At 54.2% G+C, this 18698-nt stretch overlaps 1 protein-coding gene across 1 annotated transcript; it reads left to right on the top strand.

The window, feature by feature from the left end:
* Positions 1–1509: 1509 nt before the first annotated feature.
* Positions 1510–11678, top strand: LOC137310116 (uncharacterized). The gene is made up of 5 exons (XM_067978083.1): positions 1510–1580; positions 5268–5861; positions 9825–9948; positions 11282–11462; positions 11611–11678. The coding sequence occupies exons 1-5, from the start codon at positions 1510–1512 to the stop codon at positions 11676–11678; spliced, it is 1038 nt and encodes a 345-aa protein (XP_067834184.1).
* Positions 11679–18698: the final 7020 nt, after the last annotated feature.

Here is an 18698-nt window from a genome sequence, read left to right as displayed (position 1 = left end):
AGCGCTGCAATACACATCATTCAGAGTGGGACGAATCATAGTTGTCTGCTGTGCCCTGCACAACATGGCCCAACAGAGAGGGGTGCCGCTGGAGGAGGCCCCATCCACACCCGCCACCCACATTGAGGAAGGCGAGGGCGAGGAGGAGGAGGAGGAGGAGGAGGCGGAGGAGGCGGAGGAGGAGGACGCGCCCGAGGATGTTGGACGACCCATGCGCCGAGCCGCGACTCACCGGGATGGTCGCCGGGCCAGGGAGGCACTCATACGTCAACGGTTCTCCGAGAGTCAGACACTGCGAGGCGCTCGCATCTCCTCACCTGCACATGCGAGCGGCCATACCAGCCCCCTCCACTGAAGAGTGCTGCCATTAATCCTGCACCCACAGCAGTGTGCCCAATGGGCGGCAGCAGGTGTTCGCCGTCATGATGGCCTCCACGGAACGCAACTACTGCACAAGCCGCGGAAGAATGGACGAGAGGTGGCAGGAGTGGTGAGAATAGACTATTTAATATGTGGAATGTGACATCATTTAAGAAACAAAGTACAAAATAATAAACACCCTGGTGTTTTCCCTTTGTGATTATAAGGCCTTTGGAATTCTTCTCCGGGAACCCCTACGTGGTGCTACCCCTGTGGCTCCAGCAGAGGTAGTGGCAGGTTGCTCGTCTTCTTGCCTTGACCGGGTAGATGCTTTTGGCGGACGGCCCCTGGGTTTCGGTGCCCGTGAGGGCACCTCCACAGACTGCTCCTCCTGCACCGGGGCAGGGGCAGACTCGGCCACCTGGAGAGGAGGCACCATTGCGGGTGCTGGTTGAGAGGTGGGCGACGGGTGGGACGTGGGGGCGCCTTGAGAGGCGTCCCCGCTTCCATGTCCCCGGTCACCATCATCCCTCTCGTGGCCTCGGCCCACATCACCCCTTCCACCCTGCTGGACGGCAGTTTGGATGGCATGTGTGAGGCCTTGCAAGGCCACCCCTAGTGTGTCCCTCAGCCTGTTGGTGGCGTCGGAATGTTGCTCACCCTGAATCCGTACAGACGTTGTGAGGGCCTGCAAGGACTCGATGTGGAGCTGTGCGTGACGCTCGAGGGAGGCCAGCCTGTCCTCCACCGCAGACAGTCCCGCACCTACCCGCGACACTGTGTCGCCGGTACCCTCCTGTGCCTGCGCCACCAATGCCCACATGCAGGAGGTGGACTCCTCCATCGCCTGCGCTATTGTGGACAATGCGCGCGGCACCTCTGCCAGCACCTCAGCAATTAGCTGGTGGCCCTCGACGACTCTCCTTTTCTCTGGTGGCCCCCTGGGTTCAGCATCTGGGTCCGGCTGAGCAGAGCCTGGAGATGAGTGCTCCCTCCGTCGCGGACCCTCCGCGGCTGCCCCTGCCACCAGGGTCTGCTCATGCTCACTCGTGCGCGGTGACTCACCAAGTGCTACCCCAACTAGTTGGCGAGGGGGACCCACCGAGGTGCGTGTCTCTGCGCTGGTGGATGGTTGGCTCTGATGTGACGATGCACTCTCAGCGACCACCATGTCCTCTGAGGAATCGCCCTCCATGCTCGCTTGATCCAAAGACGCACCTGCAAGAGAACAGAGGGCACTTTGAGGCATGTGGACCAACTTGACAGTGCGCCTGATGGCAGGTGATGATACGGTCACTCGCGATCATGGGTGTTGAGTGTCAGCTTTCCCTTACCGGCCGTTTCGGCAGCGACACACTCGCCATCGGCCACCGACAGGCAATGTCGCGTGCGGGCGAGGTCGAGCGCCTCCACCTCTGCGTCGGTGAGCTCCACCACTTGCGGCGGCCCACCTCCGGTGCGTGCCCTTTCGCGGTTGTTCTTGCTCCTCTTCTCCTGTGAAGGCAAAACACAGATGTGTGAGTGGGTGCGTCTTGCATCGTGAGACGCATCGAGCATCGGTGTGGTTGGGTTGAGCGTGGCGCGGAACGGATGGGAGGAAGCGTGGGCCACGTGCCCATCCCATTGCATGGGGATTGGGGTGTGTGGTAGTGTTCGGGTGGGGTCAGGGACGGTGGGTACTTGGGGTGTTGCTCCCAAGTCCTTGGGGTGTTGCCCCTGCTGCTCACCTCCGCCGCCACCTCTGCCCATGCCTTCCTGGTTGCGGCGGCAGGGAACTTGCGCCCATCCTCCTCACGCCCTCCAGCATCAGCTGCAGTGCCAGATCTGAAAAACGGCGCGCAGCCTTTCCCCTTGGTTGAGCCATTCTCCCAGACCTCTTGCTTGCAGCAGGAGGGGCTTTGGGAGACTGCCCCTTTAACTGGAGCTCCTGCATCGCGTCGACGGTACTGCGCATGCGCAGCCGGCCGGCACGCAGCTGGGGAGCGCAGAACCCGGAAGCAGGCCTTAATGGGTCCAATTATCCCGCGATCGCGTGGGGGACGCACACAATTACCCGTCCGCGTTTTCGACGCTCCCGGAGGACCACCCGCTGGGAACCCGCAGGCCTGCTAAATTCGAGCCCCTGGTGTTGTGTTTATCTCATTTTGATGGACGAATGAATGCTTTTTTGTCCCCAACCATAACACAGTTGTCTCAATAAATATATTGACCCATGTCACAGAGTGGGAGACCTTTCTTTCAATTGATAATCCAATTAATTCGTTTGGTGATTTGTGTCGTGCAGAGCGAGGTGTGCAAGAAAATGAAAGTGTCATTTATTAATTCCGATCTTTCATTGCAAAATATCGATATTAGAGCAGACACCATGTAAACAAATGCAGAAGACTAGCATTTATATAGCAACTTCTACAACCTCAAAGCACTGAGACAGACGCGGGCCGTACAGTCCCAGACAGGAGTGAATCGTTCCCTTTTACCCACTGTACAATGTACAGGAGCTGACACTGAGACACACACGGGGCCGTACAGTCCCAGACAGGAGTGAATCGTTCCCTTTTACCCACTGTACAATATACAGGAGCTGACACTGAGACACACACGGGCCGTACAGTCCCAGACAGGAGTGAATCGTTCCCTTTTACCCACTGTGTACTGTACAATGTACAGGAGCTGACACTGAGACACACACGGGGCCGTACAGTCCCAGACAGGAGTGAATCGTTCCCTTTTACCCACTGTGTGCTGTACAATGTACAGGAGCTGACACTGAGACACACACGGGCCGTACAGTCCCAGACAGGAGTGAATCGTTCCCTTTTACCCACTGTGTGCTGTACAATGTACAGGAGCTGACACTGAGACACACACGGGCCGTACAGTCCCAGACAAGAGTGAATCGCTCCCTTTTACCCACTGTGTACTGTACAATGTACAGGAGCTGACACTGAGACACACACGGGGCCGTACAGTCCCAGACAGGAGTGAATCGTTCCCTTTTACCCACTGTGTACTGTACAATGTACAGGAGCTGACACTGAGACACACACGGGGCCGTACAGTCCCAGACAGGAGTGAATCGTTCCCTTTTACCCACTGTGTACTGTACAATGTACAGGAGCTGACACTGAGACACACACAGGCCGTACAGTCCCAGACAGGAGTGAATCGTTCCCTTTTACCCACTGTGTGCTGTACAATGTACAGGAGCTGACACTGAGACACACACGGGGCCGTACAGTCCCAGACAGGAGTGAATCGTTCCCTTTTACCCACTGTGTACTGTACAATGTACAGGAGCTGACACTGAGACACACACGGGCCGTACAGTCCCAGACAGGAGTGAATCGTTCCCTTTTACCCACTGTGTACTGTACAATGTACAGGAGCTGACACTGAGACACACACAGGGCCGTACAGTCCCAGACAGGAGTGAATCGTTCCCTTTTACCCACTGTGTACTGTACAATGTACAGGAGCTGACACTGAGACACACACAGGCCGTACAGTCCCAGACAGGAGTGAATCGTTCCCTTTTACCCACTGTGTGCTGTACAATGTACAGGAGCTGACACTGAGACACACACGGGGCCGTACAGTCCCAGACAGGAGTGAATCGCTCCCTTTTACCCACTGTGTACTGTACAATGTACAGGAGCTGACACTGAGACACACACGGGGCCGTACAGTCCCAGACAGGAGTGAATCGTTCCCTTTTACCCACTGTGTACTGTACAATGTACAGGAGCTGACACTGAGACACACACGGGGCCGTACAGTCCCAGACAGGAGTGAATCGTTCCCTTTTACCCACTGTGTGCTGTACAATGTACAGGAGCTGACACTGAGACACACACGGGGCCGTACAGTCCCAGACAGGAGTGAATCGTTCCCTTTTACCCACTGTGTACTGTACAATGTACAGGAGCTGACACTGAGACACACACAGGGCCGTACAGTCCCAGACAGGAGTGAATCGTTCCCTTTTACCCACTGTGTGCTGTACAATGTACAGGAGCTGACACTGAGACACACACGGGGCCGTACAGTCCCAGACAGGAGTGAATCGTTCCCTTTTACCCACTGTGTACTGTACAATGTACAGGAGCTGACACTGAGACACACACGGGGCCGTACAGTCCCAGACAGGAGTGAATCGTTCCCTTTTACCCACTGTACAATGTACAGGAGCTGACACTGAGACACACACGGGGCCGTACAGTCCCAGACAGGAGTGAATCGTTCCCTTTTACCCACTGTGTACTGTACAATGTACAGGAGGCACTGAGACACCCACGGGGCCGTACAATTTTTCTCCTTTACTTGTATCACTGTCAACTGAGCTCTGGTCTGTGGCAGGAAGCTGATCGGACATTGGTAACAGGTTAGTTCTCACCGCACGTCTCACACACGGGTCAGTGCTGGGCTGGTTTGATGTGGGCTGGTGTCTCCCTTTCATCTGGGCTCGTTCTTTAAAGCCGCAGACTCACACTGAGCGACTGCCATCAGCTCGAACTGTCGAGTGAGCGAGGAGATGGAAGGAGGTTTCGGAATTACTCACCAGGCTCGTCCAGTCCGAGATCACACTCGTCCAGTCCGAGATCACACTCACCCAGTCCGAGATCACACTCGCCCAGTCCGAGGTCACACTCACTCAGTCCGAGATCACACTCGCCCAGTCCGAGGTCACGCTCGCCCAGTCCGAGGTCACGCTCGTCCAGTCCGAGGTCACACTCACCCAGTCCCACATCACACTCGCCCAGTCCGAGGTCACGCTCGCCCAGTCCGAGGTCACGCTCGTCCAGTCCAAGATCACACTCGTCCAGTCCGAGATCACACTCACCCAGTCCGAGGTCACACTCACCCAGTCCGAGGTCACGCTCGCCCAGTCCGAGGTCACACTCGCCCAGTCCGAGATCACACTCACCCAGACCGAGATCATGCTCGCCCAGTCCTAGATCACGCTCGTCCAGTCCCACATCACACTCGCCCAGTCCGAGGTCACACTCGTCCAGTCCCACATCACACTCGCCCAGTCCGAGGTCACACTCGTCCAGTCCGAGGTCACGCTCGCCCAGTCCGAGATCACGCTCGTCCAGTCCGAGGTCACGCTCGTCCAGTCCGAGATCACACTCACCCAGTCTGAGATCACACTCGCCCAGTCCGAGGTCACACTCACCCAGTCCGAGATCACACTCGCCCAGTCCGAGATCACACTCGCCCAGTCCCACATCACACTCACCCAGTCCGAGATCACACTCGCCCAGTCCGAGATCACACTCGCCCAGTCCGAGATCACGCTCGCCCAGTCCGAGATCACGCTCGCCCAGTCCGAGGTCACGCTCGCCCAGTCCGAGGTCACGCTCGCCCAGTCCGAGATCACGCTCGCCCAGTCCGAGGTCACGCTCGCCCAGTCCGAGGTCACACTCACCCAGTCCGAGGTCACGCTCGCCCAGTCCGAGGTCACGCTCGCCCAGTCCAAGGTCACGCTCGTCCAGTCCGAGGTCACACTCGCCCAGTCCGAGATCACACTCACCCAGACCGAGATCATGCTCGCCCAGTCCTAGATCACGCTCGTCCAGTCCCACATCACACTCGCCCAGTCCGAGGTCACACTCGTCCAGTCCGAGATCACACTCGCCCAGTCCGAGATCACACTCGTCCAGTCCGAGATCACACTCGCCCAGTCCGAGGTCACACTCGTCCAGTCCGAGATCACACTCGTCCAGTCCGAGATCACACTCGCCCAGTCCGAGATCACACTCACCCAGTCCGAGATCACACTCGCCCAGTCCGAGATCACACTCACCCAGTCCGAGATCACACTCGCCCAGTCCGAGATCACGCTCGTCCAGTCCGAGGTCACGCTCACCCAGTCCGAGATCACGCTCGTCCAGTCCGAGATCACACTCGCCCAGTCCGAGATTACAATCACCCAGTCCCACATCACGCTCGCCCAGTCCGAGGTTACGCTCGCCCAGTCCGAGATCACACTCACCCAGTCCGAGATCACACTCGCCCAGTCCGAGGTCACACTCGCCCAGTCCGAGATCACGCTCGCCCAGTCCGAGGTCACGCTCGCCCAGTCCGAGGTCACGCTCGCCCAGTCCGAGGTCACACTCGCCCAGTCCGAGGTCACGCTCGCCCAGTCCGAGGTCACACTCGCCCAGTCCGAGATCACACTCGCCCAGTCCGAGGTCACGCACGCCCAGTCCGAGGTCACGCTCGCCCAGTCCGAGGTCACGCTCGCCCAGTCCGAGATCACACTCGCCCAGTCCCACATCACACTCACCCAGTCCGAGGTCACGCTCGCCCAGTCCGAGATCACACTCGCCCAGTCCGAGGTCACGCTCGTCCAGTCCCACATCACACTCACCCAGTCCGAGGTCACGCTCGCCCAGTCCGAGGTCACGCTCACCCAGTCCGAGATCACACTCACCCAGTCCGAGATCACACTCGTCCAGTCCGAGATCACGCTCGTCCAGTCCGAGGTCACGCTCGCCCAGTCCGAGGTCACGCTCGCCCAGTCCGAGGTCACGCTCGTCCAGTCCAAGATCACACTCGTCCAGTCCGAGATCACACTCACCCAGTCCGAGGTCACACTCACCCAGTCCGAGGTCACGCTCGCCCAGTCCGAGGTCACACTCGCCCAGTCCGAGATCACACTCACCCAGACCGAGATCATGCTCGCCCAGTCCTAGATCACGCTCGTCCAGTCCCACATCACACTCGCCCAGTCCGAGGTCACACTCGTCCAGTCCCACATCACACTCGCCCAGTCCGAGGTCACACTCGTCCAGTCCGAGGTCACGCTCGCCCAGTCCGAGATCACGCTCGTCCAGTCCGAGGTCACGCTCGTCCAGTCCGAGATCACACTCACCCAGTCTGAGATCACACTCGCTGATTCTGCGATCACACTCACCCAGTCTGAGATCACACTCACCCAGTCTGAGATCACACTCGCCCAGTCCGAGGTCACACTCACCCAGTCCGAGATCACACTCGCCCAGTCCGAGATCACACTCGCCCAGTCCCACATCACACTCACCCAGTCCGAGATCACACTCGCCCAGTCGGAGATCACACTCGCCCAGTCCGAGGTCACGCTCGCCCAGTCCGAGGTCACGCTCGCCCAGTCCGAGATCACGCTCGCCCAGTCCGAGGTCACGCTCGCCCAGTCCGAGGTCACGCTCGCCCAGTCCGAGGTCACGCTCGCCCAGTCCAAGGTCACGCTCGTCCAGTCCGAGGTCACACTCGCCCAGTCCGAGATCACACTCACCCAGACCGAGATCATGCTCGCCCAGTCCTAGATCACGCTCGTCCAGTCCCACATCACACTCGCCCAGTCCGAGGTCACACTCGTCCAGTCCGAGATCACACTCGCCCAGTCCGAGATCACACTCGTCCAGTCCGAGATCACACTCGCCCAGTCCGAGGTCACACTCGTCCAGTCCGAGATCACACTCGTCCAGTCCGAGATCACACTCGCCCAGTCCGAGATCACACTCGCCCAGTCCGAGATCACGTTCGCCCAGTCCGAGATCACACTCGCCCAGTCCGAGATCACGCTCGCCCAGTCCGAGATCACACTCACCCAGTCCGAGGTCACACTCACCCAGTCCGAGATCACACTCGCCCAGTCCGAGATCACACTCGCCCAGTCCGAGATCACACTCACCCAGTCCGAGATCACACTCACCCAGTCCGAGATCACGCTCGTCCAGTCCGAGGTCACACTCACCCAGTCCGAGATCACACTCGCCCAGTCCGAGATCACACTCACCCAGTCCGAGATCACACTCGCCCAGTCCGAGATCACGCTCGCCCAGTCCGAGGTCACGCTCGCCCAGTCCGAGGTCACGCTCGCCCAGTCCGAGATCACGCTCGCCCAGTCCGAGGTCACGCTCGCCCAGTCCGAGGTCACACTCACCCAGTCCGAGGTCACGCTCGCCCAGTCCGAGGTCACGCTCGCCCAGTCCAAGGTCACGCTCGTCCAGTCCGAGGTCACACTCGCCCAGTCCGAGATCACACTCACCCAGACCGAGATCATGCTCGCCCAGTCCTAGATCACGCTCGTCCAGTCCCACATCACACTCGCCCAGTCCGAGGTCACACTCGTCCAGTCCGAGATCACACTCGCCCAGTCCGAGATCACACTCGTCCAGTCCGAGATCACACTCGCCCAGTCCGAGGTCACACTCGTCCAGTCCGAGATCACACTCGTCCAGTCCAAGATCACACTCGCCCAGTCCGAGATCACACTCGCCCAGTCCGAGATCACACTCGCCCAGTCCGAGGTCACGCTCGCCCAGTCCGAGATCACGCTCGCCCAGTCCGAGATCACACTCGCCCAGTCCGAGATCACGCTCGCCCAGTCCGAGATCACACTCACCCAGTCCGAGGTCACACTCACCCAGTCCGAGATCACACTCACCCAGTCCGAGATCACACTCGCCCAGTCCGAGATCACACTCACCCAGTCCGAGATCACACTCACCCAGTCCGAGATCACGCTCGTCCAGTCCGAGGTCACACTCACCCAGTCCGAGATCACACTCGTCCAGTCCGAGATCACACTCGCCCAGTCCGAGATCACACTCGCCCAGTCCGAGATCACACTCGCCCAGTCCGAGATCACACTCACCCAGTCCGAGATCACACTCGCCCAGTCCGAGATCACGCTCGTCCAGTCCGAGGTCACACTCACCCAGTCCGAGATCACACTCGTCCAGTCCGAGATCACACTCGCCCAGTCCGAGATTACAATCACCCAGTCCCACATCACGCTCGCCCAGTCCGAGGTCACGCTCGCCCAGTCCGAGATCACACTCACCCAGTCCGAGATCACACTCGCCCAGTCCGAGGTCACACTCGCCCAGTCCGAGATCACACTCGCCCAGTCCGAGGTCACGCTCGCCCAGTCCGAGGTCACGCTCGCCCAGTCCGAGGTCACGCTCGCCCAGTCCGAGGTCACGCTCGCCCAGTCCGAGGTCACGCTCGCCCAGTCCGAGATCACGCTCGCCCAGTCCGAGGTCACGCACGCCCAGTCCGAGGTCACGCTCGCCCAGTCCGAGGTCACGCTCGCCCAGTCCGAGATCACACTCGCCCAGTCCCACATCACACTCACCCAGTCCGAGGTCACGCTCGCCCAGTCCGAGATCACACTCGCCCAGTCCGAGGTCACGCTCGTCCAGTCCCACATCACACTCACCCAGTCCGAGGTCACGCTCGCCCAGTCCGAGGTCACGCTCACCCAGTCCGAGATCACACTCACCCAGTCCGAGATCACACTCGTCCAGTCCGAGATCACGCTCGCCCAGTCCGAGGTCACGCTCGCCCAGTCCGAGGTCACACTCGTCCAGTGCGAGATCACGCTCGTCCAGTCCGAGATCACGCTCGCCCAGTCCGAGGTCACGCTCGTCCAGTCCGAGATCACGCTCGTCCAGTCCCACATCACACTCACCCAGTCCGAGGTCACGCTCGTCCAGTCCCACATCACACTCACCCAGTCCGAGGTCACACTCGTCCAGTCCGAGATCACGCTCACCCAGTCCGAGGTCACACTCGTCCAGTCCGAGATCACGCTCGCCCAGTCCGAGGTCACGCTCGCCCAGTCCGAGATCACGCTCGCCCAGTCCGAGATCACGCTCGCCCAGTCCGAGATCACGCTCGCCCAGTCCGAGATCACACTCACCCAGTCTGAGATCACACCCACCCAGTCCGAGATCACACTTGCCCAGTCCGAGATCACACTCAGCCCGTCTCGAGATCACACTCACCCAGTCTGAGATCACACTCGCTGAGTCTGCGATCACACTTACCCAGTCCGAGGTCACACTCACCCAGTCCGAGATCACACTCACCCAGTCCGAGGTCACACTCACCCAGTCCGAGATCACACTCGCCCAGTCTGAGATCACACTCACCCAGTCCACGATCACACTCACCCAGTCCGAGATCACACTCACCCAGTCCCACATCACACTCGCCCACTCCGAGATCACACTCACCCAGTCCGAGGTCACACTCGCCCAGTCCGAGATCACACTCGCCCAGTCTGAGATCACACTTACCCAGTCCCACATCACACTCGCCCAATCCGAGATCACACTCACCCAGTCCGAGGTCATACTCACCCAGTCCGAGATCACACTCACCCAGTCCGAGATCACACTCGCCCAGTCTGAGATCACACTTACCCAGTCCCACATCACACTCGCCCAGTCCGAGGTCACACTCACCCAGTCCACGATCACACTCACCCAGTCCGAGATCACACTCACCCAGTCCCACATCACACTCACCCAGTCTGAGATCACACTCACCCAGTCCGAGATCACACTCGCCCAATCCGAGATCACACTCACCCAGTCCCACATCACACTCGCCCAGTCCGAGATCACACTCACCCAGTCCGAGATCACACTCGCCCAGTCCGAGGTCACACTCACCCAGTCCCACATCACACTCGCCCAGTCCGAGATCACACTCACCCAGTCTGAGATCACTCTCACCCAGACCCACATCACACTCACCCAGTCCGAGATCACACTCACCCAGTCCGAGGTCACGCTCGCCCAGTCCGAGGTCACGCTCGCCCAGTCCGAGGTCACGCTCGCCCAGTCCGAGGTCACACTCGCCCAGTCCGAGATCACACTCGCCCAGTCCGAGGTCACGCACGCCCAGTCCGAGGTCACGCTCGCCCAGTCCGAGGTCACGCTCGCCCAGTCCGAGATCACACTCGCCCAGTCCCACATCACACTCACCCAGTCCGAGGTCACGCTCGCCCAGTCCGAGATCACACTCGCCCAGTCCGAGGTCACGCTCGTCCAGTCCCACATCACACTCACCCAGTCCGAGGTCACGCTCGCCCAGTCCGAGGTCACGCTCACCCAGTCCGAGATCACACTCACCCAGTCCGAGATCACGCTCGTCCAGTCCGAGATCACGCTCGCCCAGTCCGAGGTCACGCTCGCCCAGTCCGAGGTCACACTCGTCCAGTGCGAGATCACGCTCGTCCAGTCCGAGATCACGCTCGCCCAGTCCGAGGTCACGCTCGTCCAGTCCGAGATCACGCTCGTCCAGTCCCACATCACACTCACCCAGTCCGAGGTCACGCTCGTCCAGTCCCACATCACACTCACCCAGTCCGAGGTCACACTCGTCCAGTCCGAGATCACGCTCACCCAGTCCGAGGTCACACTCGTCCAGTCCGAGATCACGCTCGCCCAGTCCGAGGTCACGCTCGCCCAGTCCGAGATCACGCTCGCCCAGTCCGAGATCACGCTCGCCCAGTCCGAGATCACGCTCGCCCAGTCTGAGATCACACCCACCCAGTCCGAGATCACACTTGCCCAGTCCGAGATCACACTCAGCCCGTCTCGAGATCACACTCACCCAGTCTGAGATCACACTCGCTGAGTCTGCGATCACACTTACCCAGTCCGAGGTCACACTCACCCAGTCCGAGATCACACTCACCCAGTCCGAGGTCACACTCACCCAGTCCGAGATCACACTCGCCCAGTCTGAGATCACACTCACCCAGTCCACGATCACACTCACCCAGTCCGAGATCACACTCACCCAGTCCCACATCACACTCGCCCACTCCGAGATCACACTCACCCAGTCCGAGGTCACACTCGCCCAGTCCGAGATCACACTCGCCCAGTCTGAGATCACACTCACCCAGTCCACGATCACACTCACCCAGTCCGAGATCACACTCACCCAGTCCCACATCACACTCGCCCACTCCGAGATCACACTCACCCAGTCCGAGGTCACACTCGCCCAGTCCGAGATCACACTCGCCCAATCCGAGATCACACTCACCCAGTCCGAGGTCATACTCACCCGGTCCGAGATCACACTCACCCAGTCCGAGATCACACTCGCCCAGTCTGAGATCACACTTACCCAGTCCCACATCACACTCGCCCAGTCCGAGGTCACACTCACCCAGTCCACGATCACACTCACCCAGTCCGAGATCACACTCACCCAGTCCCACATCACACTCACCCAGTCTGAGATCACACTCACCCAGTCCGAGATCACACTCGCCCAATCCGAGATCACACTCACCCAGTCCCACATCACACTCGCCCAGTCCGAGATCACACTCACCCAGTCCGAGATCACACTCGCCCAGTCCGAGGTCACACTCACCCAGTCCCACATCACACTCGCCCAGTCCGAGATCACACTCACCCAGTCTGAGATCACTCTCACCCAGACCCACATCACACTCACCCAGTCCGAGATCACACTCACCCAGTCCGAGATCACACTCACCCAGTCCATCATCACACTCGCCCAGTCCGAGATCACACTCACCCAGTCCACGATCACACTCACCCAGTCCCACATCACACTCGCCCAGTCCCACATCACACTCACCCAGTCCGTGATCACACTCGCCCAGTCCGAGATCACACTCGCCCAGTCCGAGATCACACTCGCCCAGTCCGAGATCACACTCGCCTAGTCCCACATCACACTCGCCCAGTCCGAGATCACACTCACCTAGTCCCACATCACACTCACCAAGTCCGAGATCACACTCACCCAGTCCGAGATCACACTCACCTAGTCCCACATCACACTCACCAAGTCCGAGATCACACTCGCCCAGTCCGAGATCACACTCACCTAGTCCCACATCACACTCACCAAGTCCGAGATCACACTCATCTAGTCCCACATCACACTCACCAAGTCCGAGATCACACTCACCCAGTCCGAGATCACACTCACCTAGTCCCACATCACACTCACCAAGTCCGAGATCACACTCGCCCAGTCCGAGATCACACTCACCTAGTCCCACATCACACTCACCAAGTCCGAGATCACACTCGCCCAGTCCGAGATCACACTCACCTAGTCCCACATCACACTCACCAAGTCCGAGATCACACTCACCTAGTCCCACATCACACTCACCAAGTCCGAGATCACACTCACCCAGTCCGAGATCACACTCGCCCAGTCGGAGATCACACTCGCCCAGTCGGAGATCACACTCACCCAGTCCCACATCTGCTCCCTCCGCCCTTTCAGGCAGTGAATTCCAGATCATCGCGACTCGCTGCGTAAAAAAACATTCTCCTCGTCTCCCCCTCTTTCCCCGATTATCTTCAATCTGCGTCCTCTGGTTCCCGACCCTCCTGCCCACTGGGAAACACTCTCTCCTTATTTACTCTCTCAAAACCCCTCCTGATTTTGAACCCCTCGATTAAATCTCCCCTTAACCTTCTCTGCTCTGAGGAGAACAATTCCCAGTTTCTCCAGTCTCTCCCACATAACTGAGGTCCCTCATCCCCTGGTCCCATTCTGGGAAATCTCCCCTTAACCTTCTCTGCTCTGAGGAGAACAATTCCCAGTTTCTCCAGTCTCTCCCACATAACTGAGGTCCCTCATCCCTGGTCCCATTCTGGGAAATCTCCCCTTAACCTTCTCTGCTCTGAGGAGAACAATTCCCAGTTTCTCCAGTCTCTCCCACATAACTGAGGTCCCTCATCCCTGGTCCCATTCTGGGAAATCTCCCCTTAACCTTCTCTGCTCTGAGGAGAACAATTCCCAGTTTCTCCAGTCTCTCTCCACATATCTGAGGTCCCTCATCCCCTGGTCCCATTCTGGGAAATCTCCCCTTAACCTTCTCAGCTCTGAGGAGAACAATTCCCAGTTTCTCCAGTCTCTCTCCCACATAACTGAGGTCCCTCATGGTCCCATTCTGGGAAATCTCCTCCGCACCCTCTCCGAGACCCTGGACATCCTTCCTAAAGAGTGCGGGGCCCAGAATTGGACACAATGCTCCAGCTGAGGTCTAACCCAGTGTTTTGTAAAGGTTTAACATGGTGGTGTCCTGCACATAAATGGCCTTGGATCTTCACTCAGAGCCCTCACTCCCAGAGCGTCCATCGCAAATTCCCCCTTTTGTGATATTTTACGAGTGATCCGTTGGGCCCATTTCAGATCATCGCTGCCTGTGAGAGCAGGGTTTAATCCTGAGATGGGTTCCCTTTAGCCCCCTCTGTCTTGGGGCTGGATTTGACCTCTCTCCCTCAGGCCCAATGACTCAGCCCAGGTCGATTGCTCGCTCTGTGTGTGGCTGGCGCACAGTCTCAGCGCAGACTGGAGTGTGCGTTCCATCCCTGAGGGCTGTTAACCCTCTCAAAGCCACAGGAAGACACCTGTGAAACCGCTCATATCCCCTTTGTGGCCTCACCATTTGTTCTTGATGTGCTCTCCTGCGGTAGGCAGTTCCTCCTTGCTGCGAGAGACGATGCTCCCGGGCACTGGCTCGCCCGGCGGACGGTGTGGTCACTGAATGACCTGGGTCCCAGTGTGTGTGTGTGTGTGTATCTGTGTATCTGTATCTCTGTGTATCTGTATCTGTGTATCTGTATTTCTGTGTATCTGTATCTGTGTATCTGTGTGTATCTGTATATCTGTGTGTATCTGTGTATCTGTGTGTATCTGTGTATCTGTATCTCTGTGTATCTGTATCTGTGTATCTGTGTGTATCTGTATATCTGTGTGTATCTGTGTATCTGTGTATCTGTATCTCTGTGTATCTGTATCTGTGTATCTGTGTGTATCTGTATCTGTATATCTGTGTGTATCTGTATATCTGTGTGTATCTGTATATCTGTGTGTATCTGTATATCTGTGTATCTGTGTATCTCTGTGTATCTGTATATCTGTATATCTGTGTGTATCTGTGTATCTGTGTGTATCTGTGTATCTGTATCTCTGTGTATCTGTATCTGTGTATCTGTGTGTATCTGTGTATCTGTGTGTATCTGTATCTGTATATCTGTGTGTATCTGTATCTGTATATCTGTGTGTATCTGTATATCTGTGTGTATCTGTATATCTGTGTATCTGTGTGTATCTGTATCTGTGTATCTGTGTGTTTCTGTATCTGTATATCTGTGTGTATCTGTGTATCTGTATATCTGTGTGTATCTGTGTATCTGTGTGTATCTGTATCTGTATCTCTGTGTATCTGTATCTGTGTATCTCTGTGTATCTGTATATCTGTGTGTATCTGTGTATCTGTGTGTATCTGTGTATCTGTATCTCTGTGTATCTGTATCTGTGTATCTGTGTGTATCTGTGTATCTGTATATCTGTGTGTATCTGTATCTGTATCTCTGTGTATCTGTGTATCTGTATATCTGTGTGTTTCTGTATCTGTATATCTGTGTGTATCTGTATATCTGTGTGTATCTGTATATCTGTGTATCTGTGTGTATCTGTATCTGTGTATCTGTGTGTATCTGTATATCTGTGTGCATCTGTATATCTGTGTGTTTCTGTATCTGTATATCTGTGTGTATCTGTATATCTGTGTGTATCTGTATATCTGTGTATCTGTGTGTATCTGTATCTGTGTATCTGTGTGTATCTGTATATCTGTGTGTTTCTGTATCTGTATATCTGTGTGTATCTGTATATCTGTGTGTATCTGTATCTGTGTATCTGTGTGTATCTGTGTATCTGTGTGTTTCTGTATCTGCGTATATGTGTGTATCTGCATCTGTATATCTGTGTGTATCTGTATATCTGTGTGTATCTGTATCTGTATATCTGTGTGTATCTGTATCTGTATATCTGTGTGTATCTGTATCTGTGTATCTGTGTGTTTCTGTATCTGTATATCTGTGTGTATCTGTATATCTGTGTGTTTCTGTATCTGTATATCTGTGTGTATCTGTATCTGTATATCTGTGTGTATCTGTGTATCTGTGTGTATCTGTATCTGTATATCTGTGTGTATCTGTGTATCTGTGTATCTGTGTGTTTCTGTATCTGTATATCTGTGTGTATCTGTATATCTGTGTGTTTCTGTATCTGCGTATATGTGTGTATCTGCATCTGTATATCTGTGTGTATCTGTATATCTGTGTGTATCTGTGTATCTGTGTGTTTCTGTATCTGTATATCTGTGTGTATCTGTGTATCTGTGTGTTTCTGTATCTGTATATCTGTGTGTATCTGTATATCTGTGTGTATCTGTATCTGTGTATCTGTGTATCTGTATCTGTGTATCTGTGTGTATCTGTGTATCTGTGTGTATCTGTATCTGTGTATCTGTGTATCTGTATCTGTGTATCTGTGTGTATTTGTATCTGTGTGTATCTGTGTGTATCTGTGTGTATCTGTATCTGTGTATCTGTGTGTATCTGTATCTGTGTATCTGTGTGTATCTGTATCTGTGTATCTGTGTGTATCTGTATCTGTGTATCTGTGTGTATCTGTGTATCTGTGTGTCTCTGTATCTGTGTGTATCTGTATATCTGTGTGTATCTGTATCTGTGTATCTGTGTGTATCTGTGTATCTGTGTATCTGTGTGTATCTGTATATCTGTGTGTATCTGTATCTGTGTATCTGTGTGTATCTGTATCTGTATATCTGTGTGTATCTGTATCTGTATATCTGTGTGTATCTGTGTATCTGTGTGTCTCTGTATCTGTGTATCTGTGTGTATCTGTGTGTATCTGTATCTGTGTATCTGTGTGTATTTGTATCTGTGTGTATCTGTGTGTATCTGTATCTGTGTATCTGTGTGTATCTGTATCTGTATATCTGTGTGTATCTGTGTATCTGTGTGTTTCTGTATCTGCGTATATGTGTGTTTCTGTATCTGTGTATATGTGTGTATCTGTATCTGTGTATCTGTGTGTATCTGTATCTGTGTATCTGTGTGTATTTGTATCTGTGTGTATCTGTGTATCTGTGTGTATCTGTATCTGTGTATCTGTGTGTATCTGTATCTGTATATCTGTGTATCTGTGTGTTTCTGTATCTGCGTATATGTGTGTATCTGTATCTGTATATCTGTGTGTATCTGTATCTGTGTATCTCTGTGTATTTGTATCTGTGTGTATCTGTGTGTATCTGTATCTGTGTATCTGTGTGTATCTGTATCTGTGTATCTGTGTGTATCTGTATCTGTGTATCTCTGTGTATTTGTATCTGTGTGTATCTGTGTGTATCTGTATCTGTGTATCTGTGTGTATCTGTATCTGTGTATCTGTGTGTATCTGTATCTGTGTATCTCTGTGTATCTGTATCTGTGTATCTGTGTGTATCTGTATCTGTGTATCTGTGTGTATCTGTATCTGTGTATCTCTGTGTATCTGTATCTGTGTATCTGTGTGTATCTGTATCTGTATATCTGTGTGTATCTGTATCTGTGTATCTCTGTGTATTTGTATCTGTGTGTATCTGTGTGTATCTGTATCTGTGTGTATCTGTGTGTATCTGTATCTGTGTATCTGTGTGTATCTGTGTATCTGTGTATCTCTGTGTATCTGTATCTGTGTATCTGTGTGTACCTGTATCTGTGTATCTGTGTGTATCTGTATCTGTGTATCTGTGTGTATCTGTATCTGTGTATCTGTGTGTATCTGTATCTGTGTATCTCTGTGTATTTGTATCTGTGTGTATCTGTGTGTATCTGTATCTGTGTGTATCTTTGTGTATCTGTATCTGTGTATCTGTGTGTATCTGTATCTGTGTATCTGTGTGTATCTGTATCTGTGTATCTGTGTGTCTCTGTATCTGTGTATCTCTGTGTATTTGTATCTGTGTATCTGTATCTCTCTGTGTATCTGTATCTGTGTATATCTGTGTGTATCTGTATATCTCGGTGTATCTGTATATCTGTGTGTATCTGTGTGTCTCTGTGTATCTGTGTGTATCTGTCTATCTGTGTGTATCTGTGTGTCTCTGTGTATCTGTGTGTATCTGTGTATCTGTGTGTCTCTGTATGTCTGTGTATCTGTGTATCTGTATATCTGTGTGTATCTGTGTATCTGTATATCTGTGTGTATCTGTATCTGTGTATCTGTGTGTATCTGTATCTGTGTATCTGTGTGTATCTGTATCTGTGTATCTGTGTGTATCTGTATCTGTGTATCTGTGTGTATCTGTGTATCTGTGTGTCTCTGTATCTGTGTATCTGTGTGTATCTGTATATCTGTGTGTATCTGTATCTGTGTATCTGTGTGTATATGTGTATCTGTGTGTATCTGTGTGTATCTGTATATCTGTGTGTATCTGTATCTGTGTATCTGTGTGTATCTGTATCTGTATATCTGTGTGTATCTGTATCTGTGTATCTGTGTGTATTTGTATCTGTGTGTATCTGTGTGTATCTGTGTGTATCTGTATCTGTGTATCTGTGTGTATCTGTATCTGTATATCTGTGTGTATCTGTGTATCTGTGTGTTTCTGTATCTGCGTATATGTGTGTATCTGTATCTGTGTATCTGTGTGTATCTGTATCTGTGTATCTGTGTGTATTTGTATCTGTGTGTAT

Source organism: Heptranchias perlo, unplaced genomic scaffold (assembly GCF_035084215.1).
Source record: "Heptranchias perlo isolate sHepPer1 unplaced genomic scaffold, sHepPer1.hap1 HAP1_SCAFFOLD_220, whole genome shotgun sequence".
Lineage (NCBI taxonomy): Eukaryota > Metazoa > Chordata > Chondrichthyes > Hexanchiformes > Hexanchidae > Heptranchias > Heptranchias perlo.
Note: the sequence above shows the minus strand (reverse complement) of the source record. Positions and strands in the feature narration are given on the sequence as shown.